At 45.4% G+C, this 16,920-nt stretch overlaps 1 protein-coding gene across 12 annotated transcripts in view; it reads right to left on the bottom strand.

Annotated features, from left to right (window-relative positions):
- The window catches only part of cdk5rap2 (CDK5 regulatory subunit associated protein 2), a 41,678-nt gene that overhangs the window by 1,544 nt on the left and 23,214 nt on the right, over positions 1 to 16,920 (bottom strand). For 3 of the 12 annotated variants that reach the window (XM_061699318.1, XM_061699317.1, XM_061699307.1), the window contains 22 exons: positions 16,715 to 16,801; positions 15,845 to 15,943; positions 14,905 to 15,035; positions 14,554 to 14,824; positions 12,752 to 14,087; positions 12,168 to 12,269; positions 10,803 to 10,999; positions 10,370 to 10,731; positions 9,615 to 9,847; positions 9,458 to 9,509; positions 7,531 to 7,685; positions 6,333 to 6,596; positions 5,924 to 6,049; positions 5,646 to 5,759; positions 5,391 to 5,580; positions 4,904 to 5,022; positions 3,701 to 3,910; positions 2,571 to 2,872; positions 1,496 to 1,642; positions 1,289 to 1,424; positions 1,140 to 1,186; positions 985 to 1,033 (listed from right to left, as the gene is read on the bottom strand). In XM_061699318.1, coding sequence (XP_061555302.1) covers positions 985 to 1,033; positions 1,140 to 1,186; positions 1,289 to 1,424; positions 1,496 to 1,642; positions 2,571 to 2,872; positions 3,701 to 3,910; positions 4,904 to 5,022; positions 5,391 to 5,580; positions 5,646 to 5,759; positions 5,924 to 6,049; positions 6,333 to 6,596; positions 7,531 to 7,685; positions 9,458 to 9,509; positions 9,615 to 9,847; positions 10,370 to 10,731; positions 10,803 to 10,999; positions 12,168 to 12,269; positions 12,752 to 14,087; positions 14,554 to 14,824; positions 14,905 to 15,035; positions 15,845 to 15,943; positions 16,715 to 16,801 — 4,729 coding nt within the window. The remainder of the gene's footprint in view (positions 1 to 984; positions 1,034 to 1,139; positions 1,187 to 1,288; positions 1,425 to 1,495; positions 1,643 to 2,570; positions 2,873 to 3,700; positions 3,911 to 4,903; positions 5,023 to 5,390; positions 5,581 to 5,645; positions 5,760 to 5,923; positions 6,050 to 6,332; positions 6,597 to 7,530; positions 7,686 to 9,457; positions 9,510 to 9,614; positions 9,848 to 10,369; positions 10,732 to 10,802; positions 11,000 to 12,167; positions 12,270 to 12,751; positions 14,088 to 14,553; positions 14,825 to 14,904; positions 15,036 to 15,844; positions 15,944 to 16,714; positions 16,802 to 16,920) is intronic. The other 9 variants (XM_061699319.1, XM_061699311.1, XM_061699315.1 and 6 more) reach the window with 8 other exon arrangements.

The raw sequence follows: 16,920 nt of genomic DNA, 5'->3' as shown, positions 1-16,920 counted from the left end.
TGTTCTCCCCGTGCCCGCGTGGGTTTTCTCTGGGCACTCCGGTTTCCCCCCACATCCCAAAAACAGGCATGGTAGGTTGCTTGAAGACTCTAAATTGCCCATAGGTGTGAATGTGAGTGCCAATGGGTTTGTTTATATGTGCCCTGTGATTGGCTGGCGACCGGTTCAGGGTGTACCCCGCCTCTCACCCGAACATAGCTGGGATAGGCTGCGGCACGCCCACGACCCTAGTGAGGAGAAGTGGTGCAGAAAGTGGATGGATGGATGTCTACTTTGAAACCATAGACCTGGTTAGAAACTCTACTTTCAAACTCTAACCCTGTTTTAAAACCAAAATCCTGTTTTGAAACCCTACTTTCAAACCCTAACCATGTTTTGAAACCCTACTTTCAAACCCTAACCATTTTAAAACCTTACTTTCAAACCCTATTCCCGTTTTGAAACCCAACCCTTGTAAGTTCCACATATATTGTGTACATTATTTCTGTGTGACAGTTGATCCAAACTGTCAGCCTGCCAACTCTGTACTGCGCCGGTCTTGGTTGGAATCAAGTATTCACCAAGACCATGAAGACCATGGTATAACACAACAAACAATACCACACAAACATTTGAGTTGCGCTTCCAAGTGCCTTAAAAAACAAGGATCCATCTGCACATTTTTTAGATGTTCAACATTTTTGGTTTTTAGAAAACAGCTGTCGTAACAGTCTTCAAAACATGAATATTTTTCCATACAATGGTTACCTTTTTTTTTTAAGAAAAAAAAAAAGGCAACAGACAAGAATAAAGCAGAAATATTCTTTTTTTTGTCTTCGTAATCTTGGCATACACCCGCCCCCCATTTAACTTCAAGCCAGCTAATCAAGCGCAGGTGAATAATGCAACATATTATTCACACACGTGCTGTTGCCATAACGATGCATGATGTCATACATCGGATTCATGCAAAATAAAGCTTCATGCGCCACGCACACGTTTTACCTTGTCCTCCAGTCGGGCCTTGTGGGCCAAAGAGGTAACAGTGATTTTTCTAACATTACAGGAGAGCGTGATGAAAAAAACAAAAACAACAAAATACAGGTGACTGAATAAGTGTCTACAGTTGTGCGTGTCTGCTTCGTGTTTCGGTAACTCACCTCTAAATTGCCGCGGGCTTTCTTTAACACGCCGTGGGTGAGAGACACTGCAGGGGCACGCAAAGAAAAAAAAAAACAACAACACGTCAACACCAGACACCAAGCTTGCAGCGTCATGGGCATTTTGCGAGTGTCGTGCGTGAGCGTACGCTGGTCGACGATGACCCGCTCCATGCCCTCCTTGAGCTGGTTGGTGGTTCGCAGGCGTTTGACGGCTCCGCTCAGCATTCTCTCCTGCTGAGACAGTCTGCTCTTCAAACGGGAGATCTCCTTCTTCAGATCGTCCTGCCGGCGAAGGGCGTTGAACGACGTCAGCAAACTTGTATTTTATTGCATGAAAAGTGCGTGTTGTGCACCTGCTGGTTGTTGCCCCCAGCCCCGGCGCCCCCTGCTGGCAGAGAGACCCTCCACACCAGCTTGAGCAGGCGGGCGGCCTCGTCCAGAACCTGCTGGACGGTGCTCACGTCGCCGGATAACAGCTTCACGCTCTCCTCGTCCATCACCTCAACACAAAAACATATCAACCTCAAATAAAAAAAAAAATATTTTTATCATTTAAAAAATACACGAGAATTACATTTTTTATAAGAATGTCAAGATTTTTTTTCCCATGAGAAAAAAAGTCATTTGTTCATTAAAAAAAAAAATACTTTCCTCTTTTTTTCTATCTACATTTCATGAGAATAACGTAAATTCTTTTTTTTTTTTTAATTAAAAGGCATAATCTTAGAGGAAAAAGTTAACATTTTATATGAAAGGTTTGTATTTTTCCACTAATACAAATTTTAATCTTATGAGATTCTAATCTTTTTTCATGAAAAAAGTAATAATGCCATGGGGAAAAAAAGCACATGGATTTCAGGAAAAAAAAGTGAATTTTTCAAAAAAGTGTTGTTATGAGGAAATAGTGTGCAATTTTCAAGAAAAATTTATATTTTCCGCCCAAAGCAGTGTGTGAGAATTTCTTTGCAGAAAAAACAAAATTTTTAGGAGAAAAAGTTTCGTTTTCGCATGGGGAAAAAGAAAAGTTGTAATTACGAGAGCAATTTCTATTTTCCGCCCAAAAAGTTGTAATCTTATGCTTGAATGTGTAATTAATTATTTTTTTGTAATTTAAAAACGTATTTATCACAAAAAAGTCATCTTTTTTCAAGGAAAAAAGTTGTAAAGTTTTTGGCAAAAAGAGTCATGTTGTGAGAACGGCAAATAATCTCATCCATTTTCTTTATCGCTTATCCTCATGTGGGTCGCGGGCATGCTGGAGCCTATCCCAGCTATCTTCGGGCGGGAGGCGGGGTACACACGGAACCGGTGTACATAATTAAGTCAAATCTCTTTTTCAGGAAAAAAAAAGTTGTCATTTTAAGATTTTTTTTATTTTTTTTTTTTTACCAGAAAATTAAATCCAAAATGAAACGAAGAAAAAAAAACCTTGCTGTTGAAACACTGATGGAGTCGCACATCCATGCCGCGCGAGAGCTTGCATCCTTCCGAGATGTGCCTGCGGAGGGCGCTGTAGTCCTCCACCAGCGCCAGGATGTGGCGCCCGTTGCGGTTGGCCCACAGGCGGTGGCCCGGCACCAGGCGGTAGGGGGCGGCGGTCACGCTCTCGCCGGAACTGCTGCTACCGCCGCCGTCGCCGCCCACCTCGCAGCGCGCCCGATTACCATTTGCGCCGTCACCGTGGACGAGAACGTCGGCGCCTTCACGACCGGGCGGCCCGCTTCCTTCATCTACACGTAGGCGGAGGAGGAGGAAACATCAGTCACAGCTATATTCACGAGCTCTATCACGGTTCATCATCCATCCTCGGTGTAATACCACGTGGTGCCACAACATGCCGGGAAGCACTGAGCTGAGAAACGCAGCGTAATCAAGAGCAAGAAGCAAGAAGCGGCGGAGAAAGTCCTCTTTCTCCTAAGCGCCAGTAGTAGTTGTTGCTCCCACAGAGCAGAGATAAGATATGCCTTTCAGTATTGTTTTATGTGGTCCAGTAGCCGTTGTTTGAAGGTTCATAACTACCGTAAGATCTATGCTAATTTCCGTTAGCTCATCTATGGTGTTTCACACTACATGTTAGCATTAAGCTAGCAGTCTTAGTTAAGACGAAATGATATGGTTTGGTTGAACAATTTGGTGTTTAAATATACAATGTTTAAACATATTTTTGTTATGTGTCAGTTTTACTGTAAACCTCAACCAGGAGTGACAAACAGCTTGAAGCAAGCACACTTGGCTTCTTATTTGGGGAACTGTGCGAGCGAGTCTTCAGTTTTGTTTCCTCAAAGTTAAGTTGTACAAAAGTCTCCCACTTCTCGACAGTTTAAAAAGTGTGTTTGATTTGTTTAATTGTGGTTCCATAAGTTTGAATGTATTTAAAGCATGAGGAGGGGTCAAACTATATATACACATGTATATAACAAGAGCGGGTGGGTCTGGCATCTACTGTAACCCCTGCGATAAACAGGGGTGCATGATTTCAGAAAAAGAAAATGTAGAAAAACAATAAATGTAGCGGTCGCCTCTCTGTCTCAATTTGAGCCACGGAAGACCCCGGTCACCTGCAGAGGAGAGCAGGTAGTTGACGTTGATGGTTTCGGAGTGGCCGGCTCCTCGCCACAGCTGCTCCTCCAGCCTCTGGCGCAGCGTGGTGTTGGCGCGGATGCTCCTCTCCAGCTGCAGCCGCAGGCGGCGGATCTCCGACAGCAGCTCGGACAGGTCCGGCGTGCCGGAGGGAGGGCGGGCCGGATCCTGCGTCGTGCTGCCGGCTTCTTACAAGACAGAGGCACCGTTACGTTTGTATACTTAAAAAAAGTACAAGAAAAAGTTTCAATTTGGGGGAAAAGGTCACTTTTGTATATATGAAAATTATTATTATCATATGAAAATTATTATTTTTTTTTTTTTAGAATCTAAAAACAAAAACTGTAAGATTGGGGAGTTTTCAGGAAAATATATACACACACACACATATATTTATATATATATATATGTATGTATATGTATGTATGTGTATATGTATGTATATATGAGTATATATATATATATATATATATATATACACATACACACACACACACACACACACAGTAAACAAAGAAATCATAATAGTTAATTTTTTTTTTTTAAAGAATACAAATTAAATGCAAGACTTTTAGACTTTTTAAAGATCCCTTTTCAGGCCTCCACACTGTAGTTATTGAAATTTATTTTTTAAATTAAAAATATAATAATTAATGATAATTACATGTATAAAACATGAATTTAATATATATACATATCAAATAGTACTAGTAAATGCAAATATTTTTATATAAATATATATGAATATAATTATATAAGATTTACATTTTTATTTTTCTTAATATTTATGAATGCAAACTACCTAAATTAGCCTCATGTATAGCCCTCCCAAATGGAATACTGACTAAACATATTTAAACATTATGTATATATTTTCAGGACAAATAATATATTTTCTTTGGGACAATAACTACCTTAAGAAAATCTAATTGATGGCTTTTCCCTGCTTCTACTTGTCCTTGTTACATCGTGTAACGTAAACAAACTAGCAAACTAATAATATGACGATTTACAGAGTGTTCTTTACTATATATAAATAATAATAATAGTTAACAACATCATGTGTGCAATTTTGGAGCTTGACTGTATGAATGTGATTTGCACATCAAGTCAATCAGCCAAAGTTAGCGTCACTCAGTAACTCAATATTCTCCGACGTGAAGTACAGATAAGAAACCAACTTTGACCCTGCGTCGCCGTCTCCATCTTCTCGTGAACTTGCAGCTCCACGCGCAGCGACTGCAGGAGGCGCTGCGAGTCGGTCACCTGCTGCCGCAGGAGCTTCGCCTCGCACTGCAAACTGAACGCAAAAAAGAAAAAGAACCACACAAACGAGTTAAGAAGACAAGGGGACGTAGATCTCATTTCTCGTTGAAAACAAACAAGCTCTTAGTTGGGGGAAATATATTGTATAATATATACAAGCAGACTCGACAGTTGAATTTTCAGCACAATGGCTGGAGAACAATGAGCAAGGGAAAGGGAGAGCAGCGAAACGCTAAACTGGATCCGGGTTTCGGCTTTCAGTGTCAGTAGGCAACAGCGCCGTCACGCTGTGTGCGGATGACCGTTTAAACCAGCTGCACTGAGAGCGTGGCGTCACGGCGACACAACGGCGTCTCGGCACGACGTCGACCGGACTTTCCTGAAATCTGAACGCGTACGTACCTGCGCAGCCGGTCCTCGCTGGCGCGCAGCGATCGGAGCAGCCTGGCGTTCTCTCGGCCGCCGAGATCCAGCTTGTCCCGCAGCCTGGCGTTCTCCTGCCTCAGGACGTCGCTCTCCTGCCTGCTCTGCTCCAGCTTGGCCGTGCGCCTCGCCAGGTTGTCCCGCAGCCGCTCGCGCTCCCGCTGTTTGTCTGGAGGAGGGAACGGCGTGGCGTGACGTGAGGTTCGGATCGCAAAGCGTGTGCTTTGTTTGTACCTTTGGACTCCTGTTGGAGCTGCTCCTTCAGGTCTTGGTTCTGACCCCACAGGAAGCGGACCTCGTTGACCAGCTGCGCTTGATCCTCGTTGCCGTGGATGAAGATGTTGGTGGCTGCTGGGACAACGTGCGGGCAGGCAGGGACGCACGCACACAAATGCACACAGAAAACCCCAGACACGAAAAAAATACATATACACAGAACACAGATAGATAGATAGATAGATAGATAGATGGATGGATGGATAGATAGATAGAGCAATAGAGAGAGCGATCACCTGTGTCTTTCTCCACCTCGGCGAGCCTCCTCTCCAGCTGCTCCCTGAGGCGGTCGTTGGTGGAGATGCTCTCTTCCAGGCGCCGCCTCAGAGCTCGGATCTCCTCGAGGTGCTCGGCCAGCAGGTCTGAACGGGCAACGGACGAGAACCACACGAGGTCGAGGTCATGTTAACAACATACAGTCAGAAAACGGCAACAGAATACGAGGAATTAAATGCATCATGATTTCACGGTATAACATACATAGTGTGCGCGTTTACGCAAAGAAGACGGTCACAACTGCTCAGTAAGCTGTAGTAGTAATAGTCGTTTTTTGCAGAGGATAAAGAACATACGTCTGAGTATTGTTATATTGCCTGTGTACGTGTCGCTGCACCGTTTGGGTTTACAGTGTAATCAGCTTGCTACCTGAATCGACGGCCCGCGCTTCCGCAGAGGCGATTGCCGCCGAGCCCCCCCCCTCAGCGCGCTTTGTCGCTTGCGTCAGAGAATCGCGGTCCTGCTGATGCGCCATGACGGACAGGTGCAGCTCCAGCTCGCTACGCAAGCTGCCGTTGAGGTGCTCGCTGCTCCTCAGCCGCTCGTGAAGGAGTCCGTTCTCCCTCTGCAAGCCCAGCAGTCGGCCGCCCGCTTCCTGGTCGCCGGACACGCCCGCCGCCTCCGTTCCTCCCCCTGTACACGAACACAGCGACAATTGCTGTTCCGTTTTTTTCCAACCAGAACCGGATAGGTGCAACTGAATAATGCAACTTTAAAGTGGTCTGGGGGAGGTGGAAAGCCGACACCTGCGGTATCCTCAGTACTCATGGGCCGCCTCGGTGCACCACAATGAGCGTGAGTGGAAAAGAAGTGCTGTGACAGGTGTGTGTGTGTGAGACATACCACCACCGACACAGGATGGAACGTGAGGAGACTTCTACACTACAATCATGTCGTGCAGTGTTTACCAACTTTACTAAGGCAAGGCACATGACTGACTGACGACTGTCATTCAGCTCCTGTGTAAAAAGTACTGAAAAATGTACCACTTTTGAGAATCAATTACTCTACCGATTATCCCATCCATTATTTAAGTAATCGGATCAAAGTTGATTTTGCATCATTAACTCATTCACCGCCATGCACATGTATGTTCGGCAACTGGAATCCAACTGTTTACTGCCATGGACATTTATATTCGTCGAGGAGGTTTTCAAGGGGTAGGCGTGGGAGAGGATCTCGCCCAGCTTGTCTGTGAAACTCAGGTTCGTAAAGCACTGTAATGATGAAAAAATCTCTGCAGATGGCAGCATTGCATCGCTTTGGATTTGAGATCGGCACAGCTTTTGAGTAAAAGATAAAGATGACGGAGTGAATCTCGGCCGACTGTGTGCGGCTTTAAAAGGTGGCGCCAGGCCCGCTGAGTGACATATCAAGGATACGGATCTCAAGGATATCGAATAAATGCTGAGACGGCTTTCCATAGTGTAATATAGACACGTGTATGTACGGGTGTTATAAGCGCAAACACTACATCTGTGACTTGGTCAGACGGAGCACTTTTGTCATGAAAAAAAACAACAGATATCACAGCATTTTCAGTAACAAGCTCGCTAATGTGGAATACCTTGCACGGGCGGGCTACCGTAGCAGGAGGATGCGGCCCCGTCCGAGGGGTGTCCATCTGAGTGGGAGCTGTGGGGGCTGCTGGGACTCTGACCTCGGACCTGACTCTGCAGGCTCTGGATGAGGCGGTTCTTCTCCTGAAGTTCTTTGGCCAACCTGAGGGGAGGACGAAGATGACCAGGCGTGTTAGCACAAGCGCCCGGCACTCACGTTGTAAAGTCGTGGAAAAGGTTCGTAAAGTGTGTGGCAAATTTCCATGGGAAGTTACAAAACTGGGGAAATATTCCAACATTGCATCGGAATTTATGGGAATTGGAAATCCATTTTCTTCTCACTTCACTCCAACGGCAAATTTTGGCTCACAACACAAAGCAAAAAACATTAAAAAAATTATTGACGAAGCGAAAGTCATACGTCAAGGTACCACTGTACTTGTGACTTATGACGTCTGGTTGTTTAAATCAGGATTATACGAAAATATATTTCCCCCAACTATATTTTAAGTTTCCTATTAAGAGCTAACCTCCGATTTTTTAAGTTCCTGGCTTATTCCCATGAATTCCCGTGGAAGGTTTCCAGCTTTGAAAACGCCAGAAATATTTCCACCCTACTTGTCATAGCATGCTCGACCGGGTGGAGAGCAAAACCACAAATATTTCTAACCACGCGGTTTTAGGCACACAAGGAAAAAAAACAAAACAAACTGAAGTCCTCACAGCAAACAGCATGCCTTCGGGACCTCACTTACGCATCCAAGCGCTTGTTGGCGCGGTCGGCCACAGCAATATTTTCCCGGACCAGGCAACCAAAATGATGCCGCAGCTGCTCTCTGTCGCCCTCTAGCTCCAGACGCAGCTTTTCTAGCTCCTGCTGGATTGGGGCGGTGGGATTGTCCATTTGCACGCATTCACTACAAATAAATCCTGTGGTTTAGGGTTTAGTGACACAAAAAATGCGCCACGTGCGTGCTAGATTATCTGTTTTGGTTGAACAGTTCAGTGTTTAAATATACAAAAGTCTAATTCTCTTATGATTTATGTGTCAGTTTCACAGTCAAGTTCAACTGGAAGTGACAAACACATTGCCTCTTATTTGGAGAAATATGTGAGCAAGAGAGTCTTCTTCATTTCGTTTTCCGGGCTTTCATCTAAAAAAAGAAGTCGGTAAAGTCGCTAAATATACGTCCTAAGTTGTGCTGCACTGCGTAGGCTCGCTTTGTTACATGCCCCTGCTTGTCATGGTAACAAAAGCGCCCCACAAAAATGGTATGATTCAACCAGTGTGTACAGTAATTCCTTGACATTCTGTTGTCGAAATACAAAAATGATAGAGACCATTTATAAAGACACCTGGGTACTCATTTAAATTGTGGAAAAAATGCACAATATGTCACTTTTAAAGCCTCAGTGAGTGTTCTGCTGTATGTCCGCTGATGTTCTGATGCGTATCATACCGCTGACCCAGTTGTATCATCAATTGTTTTGCTGACACAGATGAAAATAGGTCAGCGGCCGGGCAGACCAGACGGGGTCACAAGGAAATTAGAGGGGGGAGGTTTGCTTTTAAAGGGGTCAAACATCACATAATAGAAACTGTCGCTAACCCTAAAAATCTCCCATCAGTCGCGGGTGCTGTTTGTCCTGAAAATGTGCTCGCCACACACGGACTGTAAAAATTGCTCACTGAGTGAATTCTGGTGGTGTTCAACGTGGCAGATGACTGACTATAAATACAAAATTACTGACAGCTGACCAAATTTCGATCATGGCTGATAGATGTTTCTCATCGTTAATATGTAACGATGCATGAAAGCTCCTCCTTTGTGTTAATTGTAGGTCGTGAGCTGGTGTCAGCCTCCGACAAATAGAGCTCCTTCAGCAGACAGGGGTGCTAAATGTCGAGCAGCGGTGCGGAAGGTGGAGATGTACCTGCGAGAACGGTCCAGAGACGCCACGTCTTCATTATCCTGATGAGTCTCTCCTGATGGACACGGCAAAAAAAAAAGTAAATATAAACTTAACTCTCGTTGAAATTTTAAGTCAACCGCCACTGTATTATTGATGTGTTTAGAAAGACCGCAGCTGCCTTTGTCCAGGCGTCCCTCCAGCCGATCAAGAATGCTCAGGGTCTTGTCCAGCTGCCCCTTGACCACCTCGCCCATGTAGCAGTCCACCTGGCTGGACTGGAGCAGCTCCTGAAAGGCCCTGCTCAGTTCCCCCATCTGACGACGCTGTAGGCTGCCCAGCCGCCGGCTCTCCTTGATCTGCTGCCTGAGCTGCGACAGCTCCCTGGCCTGCGACTGCACCAGAGAGTCCAAGCTGTGGAAGGGACAGATTGACATTAGGCTACGGTGACTATCTTTTGTACCCACGCTATACCGCAGATTGTTACACAATTGTTGTTCGCAGCACTGAGCTCTACTGGAGGAGATGATAGTCAGATAATAGTTGTCGTTCCTTCCCACAAACCAGAGGTTATAGAGTACGCCTGTGAGGACTGCTGTAGGCTCTCTTTGAATGTGTTGCTGCTCCGTGTGTGCTAAAACAGCAGTTGTTTGAATGCTTCTAATTATGGTAACATCTATGCTAATTTCCGTTAGACCGTCTACGGTCTTTAAAGCACGTAGGAGGAAAAATACTATGAAATTATTCTTTCCATATGGTCTCTCTATTTATTGCAGCTTTCCACCTATTGCGAGTGGATCTGTAACGTATCCAACGTGATAAACGGGGGTTAATTGCTATATGGTTTTAACTGTCACACTATAGACAAAAAAACAATTTAGCATTACTTCAGCATTTTTGATAATGAATCAATAGGTGCTTGCATTGTATTCCAACCTGGCAGGGGATGTAGAACGGCTGCGAGAGTGCTGCAGCTGCTCCTTCATGCCCTTCTTTCCTGCCGCCTCGCTGGCTTCACTCCTAATGGACTGGTCCTTTCCATCACCCTCGTTCTCCCGCATCTGCTCCCTACTGGGCCTCGGGTGACGGCCCTGTGTTCCATCCCGATTAGTGGATTGGTCAGAGCGGTGGCCTGCCACTAGGTTGATGGAGTTTCTCCGCACAAGACTTTGCATCTGGCTGACGAGTTTGGTCTGGCTTTCCAACTGAATCTTCAACTCTCGTACCTGCGCCTGAAGCTGCAGCGGGTCCTCGGAGAGACCGTATTCCTCGTAGGTCTGCAGGCTTTTCAGACTGATCTGACAACACAACGGCAGCCGCATTAGCTTTGGTCGTGTTTGAAACTCCGTCGGCCGTCTCGACTGAATACCTTGGCCGAGCTCAAGGTCGGGGAACTCGGGTACGGTGTGCTGGAGGTGGAGTCCAGATGTTCAGTGGAGGAAAAGTGCGCCTGCTCTTGACTCAGCAGCAAAGGGAGACTAGAAGCGCTTCCGCTTGCTTTGACACCTATCTCGAGGTCTGGATCCGTGGAGGGATGGGGATAGTAAAACAGGGATTCTTTAAACACTGTTGATAATGACAGAAGTACACTTTTTATAAAAAGAAAAAAAAATATATAGTAATAATAAAAGCCATGTTACCAACAATTATTAGAGTCCAGACTAATTTGGTTCAGATGGTTGTGTGAAGGAGGCATGGGGAAAAATAATTCAAGGCTAACTTAATCTGTGAACAAGCTACACAGACAATGTAGAATTCATCTACGAGGTAAGTCAGAAAGGTTCCAGGACCGGTCTCACAAAAGATGCATTTGAAATCCTCACTACAAATGACATATTCTCCCCTTCGATGATTTGAACACACTTTCCCAGTCTCCCCTGCCACCCCTTCATATCCCCCTGGAAGGGTTCTTACGGGATCCTCCGAAACGAAACGGCGTTCTCGCGGTTACCTTGATGTCATCCACATTTGCAAAATAGGTTCCCATGTTGACCCCCTTCAGGTTGGGAAACAAAAATTCAGATGGAACAAAGGTCTGGTGAGTAAGGAGGTTGCTCCAGCACGGCGATGTTCTTCTCGACCAGGAACTGTCGAACGCTTAGCGCATTGCCATAAAGCAGCCACCAGTTATCCTGCAACAACTCTACCCGCTTTTCGCGCACTGAACGGCGCAGGATCTTTCTGTAGACGTGCTGGTTGATTGTCTGGCCAACATTAAAGGGGAAAATCCGTAATTTGTAGATTGAATTTGAAATATATCTTTTGTGAAAACAAGTCGTGGAACTTTTTTGACACACCTCGTATGATTGCCATTCGTCATAATCAACAATAATTCTTACATAACACATTTTATTCTCCATACGGTACGACTGAAATTTGTGAGATACAGGCTGGATATTTTGTATAGCTATATGTGCACCAGACTCTACCACTAGCTTGGTGGAAACAAGGCTTAAATAACAAGATAAAGAAGGAAGAGTAAATATTATTAGGTGCTGGAAAGACATGCAAAGGATCCACCCATGCAGAACGTTGCATGGCAATGAAAGTCGGCCAATACCACGCCAAGAACCAGAAGAGAAACACTGTGAGGTTAGGAGATTCAAACATCGAGAGTGTGTTCCAGCCCCTCCTCGCTCCTCATGCAGACCGTTAGAGGCTCCAGCCCAAACTGTACGAGATTAGTGTCCACTCAGAAGACAGACATGCAGCGTCCGTCTCAAAGGCGTCTGACCTGTGCTACTGCTCTCTTCCCTATCGTTCTCACTCTTGCCCGTGGTTTCGTAACCAAGGTCCTGCAAATCCACCTGCACACTTTTGTCATCCTGCTCCACAGCTGGGATTGGAGGCAATGTTCACGTTAAGTCAGCAACAGGATATAGCTCGCTGTCTTTAGCCTCCATATGAGAAGCGGGAATCGCCCAAGTACAGTGATACCTTGACTTCTGAGTTGAATTCCGAACTCACCCGTGTGAGTGTCTGGACAACTTCTGACCTACTGTACCGTAGCTCATTGTGAGTGTTTTTATTTTGTATTCGTGTGTTTCACTGTCCCGTCTAATAAATGGCTGTAAGTGCAACAGCGGCATTTTTTTTTTTTTTTTTTTTTTCATTCAAAGGGTGGTGTATCTTAAGCTCACACGTAATTACGTTTTGGCTCACATCATAAAGGGAAAAAACAAAAGAAATCAAAACAAAAGCAACGGCCCATAACTGGAAAAACTTGGAAGTTTGGGCACTCATAAGTCAAGGTAACACTGTGCAACTTTCCATATAAAGTCAAACATGTACACAGAATGGAAGAGCTGATGTTCTTACCTTTGCGTGTGGTGTTATTTGGGGACGGTGTGGATTGAGCCGTGGCCAGTTTCTCCTCCAGGTTTTTGCAGGCTTTTTTCTTCTCCCTCAGCGCCTTGTGCAGAGTCTCCAGCTGGGCCTGAACGTTCGGTGCTAAGCCCTTGGCATCTGAAAGCGCCGCGTGGGCCTCGCTCTCTTCCCGACGGGCCCTCTCCTCCTGCAGGGTGGCCTGGAGCTCACAAATCCTCTGAGAGTGATCGGCAAGGACCTTGGAGAGGAGTCGCAGATTGCGATGGAGCTCAGAGTTGAGAAGCTCTTCAGAGTGACTGCTTGGTTGAGTGGCTTGAGTCAGGTGCTCCAGTTCTTGTCTGTTTTGTAGAGCCCTCTGGAGGTTGTCCAAATGCTCCTGTAGCTCAGGGTTGGTGAATGAGCTGTTATTTGTGCAGACTGCTGCTAGAGAAGCAATGACCGATTCTACCAAGCTAAGGCATTTCGCAAGAACTTTGGTCATCCCCTTATTTGAAACAAGATTTGAACTTTCGCTTGTGCTTCGCTGATCCTTCAACTCTTTTTCTGTGAGAGATTCTGATGCGGTCTGCGTGGAATTTCTCTGTCTTGGCCTACCCTGCAAAGAATCATTTTGCACCAAACCCTCAGGTCCTCCAAAGACAGCTAAGGATCTCTGCTCATTTGACGACGCGTTCACTGCCTCTATCTTCAAACGGAGATCTGCAAATTCTGCCCGCTTTTCCTGGCTGTCTGGTGACGAGATGTGCTTCTCTGCCAAGTTCAAATGTTGTGTAAGTTGCTTGCTGATAACCTCTTTCTCATGGAGCACTTTCTGTAAATCCAGGTGCGTGCTGTTGCAGGTCACAGAAGCGGACCCTGCGCCTGGTCCAGACCCACCCTGGCTGTCCAGACTGCAGGCGGTCAGGTATGCGATGGTGGACTCGGCAGCTTTCAAGGCCACCACGTATTGGCTATTGAGATGCTCCTTGTCCCGGAGCTGCGCGTGGAGTTCTTCCCAGTCAACCAGCTGCTCGCCCAGCTTGTTGATCAAAGCCTCCTTGTCCTGGCACTCCTGGTGGAGGAGCTCCAGCTGGGCAAAAAGAGCAGCGTGGGCCTGGGTGTCGTCAGGCGTGCGCGTGGCAGGATAGCTGCTATCGTGAGCATGGCCGTGGGATGAAGAGGGGCCGGCACTCGGCTGCGATGATGCGGTGGAGTCTCCAAACGACTTCTGGTCAGAGTCTGTGTGAAGGTGCTGCGCTGCGTCTGCTTTACATGGCTCTGAATGTGTGTCGCTGCAAGCTTCCGCTCTCGGCCTCACCGGGACAGGCAGACGAGATCTTAAACCGGCCTACAAAAGAAAAACTGACAATCATAAATCCATTCGTTTCTTTCTATGCCGCTTGTCATCACTAGGGTCCTAGGTGAGTAGGGGGGGGGGGGGGGGGGGGCGGGGTACACCCTGGATTAATACAATGAACCTAACATGCATGTTTTTGGAATGTGGGAGGAAGGTGTAGTATCCAGAGAGAACCTTAAACATTTATTTATTGTGCCTGTGAGAGGAGCTACACAGAGGAGAGGGAGGATACAACATGAACTGGTCAGCAAGTTGTGCAAAAAGTACTGAAACAATGTACAGGGGAACATGCATTATTAAACACGTTACAGAAGGACACATTAAGTTCGCCTGTAAAAGTTATAGTGCATTTTCGGTTTGTCCTGAAATTTCCTCCAAAAGCCTAATATATCCCTCATCTTTTGTGAGTCATGTATTATATAAAAATAAAACACTGTGTCCGTTATATAAAACACACCCTGTGATTTGTAATCTTGCTGTGGTGGCCAGCTTGCAGAGTTCCCACTCCCTCAGTGGTGACCAGGGTCCCCCTATCCTTAGCGCCTTCCTCCTCTTTGTCCTTAGTTTGAGCCCGCAAAGTTTCCCGGCTCCGTCTTAACTCAGCCTGCCCGTCGCTGCTGTTCCCAGACGCATCCGTGCTCTCCTTCTCTTTGCTCTCGCTGGACTTTTGTTCCTTCAACAGACCTCGCAGTTGCACGTTTTCAGCCTTTAGCCTGACGACTTCCTCTCTGTAACAAGGGAATTAACAAATAAGGGTATGCTTTCTAGTGGATATGGAGATGGATGGATAGTCCAAAAAAAGAGCAACCTAAGTTGCAGGAGTGATGTAGCACCACTGTCGGTCAGCAGACAATTTACAGAATCGGTCTCTGCAGCGGCACACTGAGCATGCTCTCTGCTCTGGCCCAGACCGCTGTCCACACTCTCATCCACTGGCGACTAAAAGACAAGGCAACTTTGTACAATGTGACAATTTATTATTATTTTTTTAAATTTCCTTATACCTATGTATAATACACACTATCGATTTTTGATTATTTCTTTTAGGGGAAAAAAATGCATACTATACACCAGACATGGTATTATTGTATAACCACACAGAAGGCAAATCCATAGGGCCTGATTTACTTAGGGTTTTGCATGTGCAAAAAGAGGCACAAACTTGATTGTGCATGCAAACTGATGTTGAAGCTGATTTCCTAACCGGGAAAATCCAGCATTGGGTCTGGCAAACACGCAAAAAAAAAAAAAAAAAAAAGCCACACAATTCAATTAATTTATCAGAGGATCATTGCTGGTTGTGTAATTTTTTTCACCCCAAGAAACCTGCTCGTCGCCTCTCATTTTGCCTGCCTCCTCAACTCCAAAATAACCGCAGACATCAGTGGCGGTATACACCTGCCTTTCAGAGGCTGTATTTAGAGACGCAAAATCAGCCACCACAATTCGTCCTTGGTGTGATAAACCACATTGCGTGTGGTAAATCATTCAAATTTAAACAATTTCGCTAGTTTGGCTGAGCAATTCTGTGTGCGCCCAGCTAGTAGAACAGCTTCCACATCTATTTACGTTGGCAATCAAGTTTTTGCGATCCCAAACCTTTAATGGGGTCACAAATTTTGGGTGGCTTTTAAAATTCAGGTCAGAGTAAATAATCACATCAAGATTTCCCACTTGAATTGTGGCATATTCAAGTAACATGAGCCATTTAAGCAATATGGCAAGCTAGTGGCTACTTAGAAACATACCTGCCCCAGAGAGATGTCCGTCTGACTCGCTTGATCTTGAGATCGGCGTGTCTGATCATCTACAGGTGGCACCTCCGTAATCCTTGTGGTGTCTGGCTGCTAGAGTAATGGGGTGTGAGGCGAATATGACACATGTGGCTCGTGAAAAAAAAGAAATGAATAAAACTCAATGAGGCAAAAGAAACCAAAACAGTGTGCAAAGCGACAGCGGGATGGCGTGGCATGTCTAATGTGGCATGGCGAAGAGAGACCGTTTCATGGGACACAGAGATAGAGAGACAGGCTTGGTTAGGAACAATGGAGGAAAGAGTCAGGAGGAGATTATCTATGTATAACAGGCAAAAGACACACACACTTGTAAAAGAAATAAGAAATACAGGATGCTGCATTCGAGACTGCTGAGAAGTAGAATACATCCCACTTGGAGTTGATGAGGTACAACATAAACATTACTTTTGTTACTAGTTTTTAATAAAGAGAACAAAATCACGATTATAAATAAACATAATAAAAGTGAATATCAAGAAATAAGCTTTTTTTTATGAAGTGTAATTACTGTACGTGCTGTATGTGTGTCTTTAAGGGACGTGGCCTATTTAGTGGCACCAGGCGTTGAGTCACGTTGATCTGTTTGTCTGCGTGTGAGTGAAGTTCTGATATTTCCCAGTTTTCTCAAATGTAGCATAGTAAGAGGGTAGACACAGCAGAGGTTAAGCCAGGTTCAAAGGTCAGAAGGGAGCTACTAAAAGGTGGCTGTTAAGATGGCAGTGAGTATTTTTGCTAAACCTGCACACACTTGCGCTAATTATTAAGAAAACATGAGTCCGTGTGTGGTTTAGGTGAGAAACCGTTGTTTTTGTGGCCTCCAACCTGTTTCCAGGGATGACCGCTGGCTGGGTTTTTCTCCTCCTTGTTTATAGCCTGAAGCCTTTTGACACAGTCCTGCAGCTCTAGTACCTAATGGAAACAGACAAACTTTACGTGAGACAAGGTATAATACAGTGTTCGTCCACTGTATCGCAGTTTGCGGTTTGCACCCCTGCTATATTGCTACAACTGAAACAGTGAATTTCTCT

The sequence above is a fragment of the Phycodurus eques genome, chromosome 15, assembly GCF_024500275.1.
Source record: "Phycodurus eques isolate BA_2022a chromosome 15, UOR_Pequ_1.1, whole genome shotgun sequence".
In the NCBI taxonomy this organism is placed as follows: domain Eukaryota; kingdom Metazoa; phylum Chordata; class Actinopteri; order Syngnathiformes; family Syngnathidae; genus Phycodurus; species Phycodurus eques.
The sequence above is the reverse complement of the archived record's forward strand: the minus strand, read 5'-3'. Positions and strand labels throughout refer to the sequence as shown.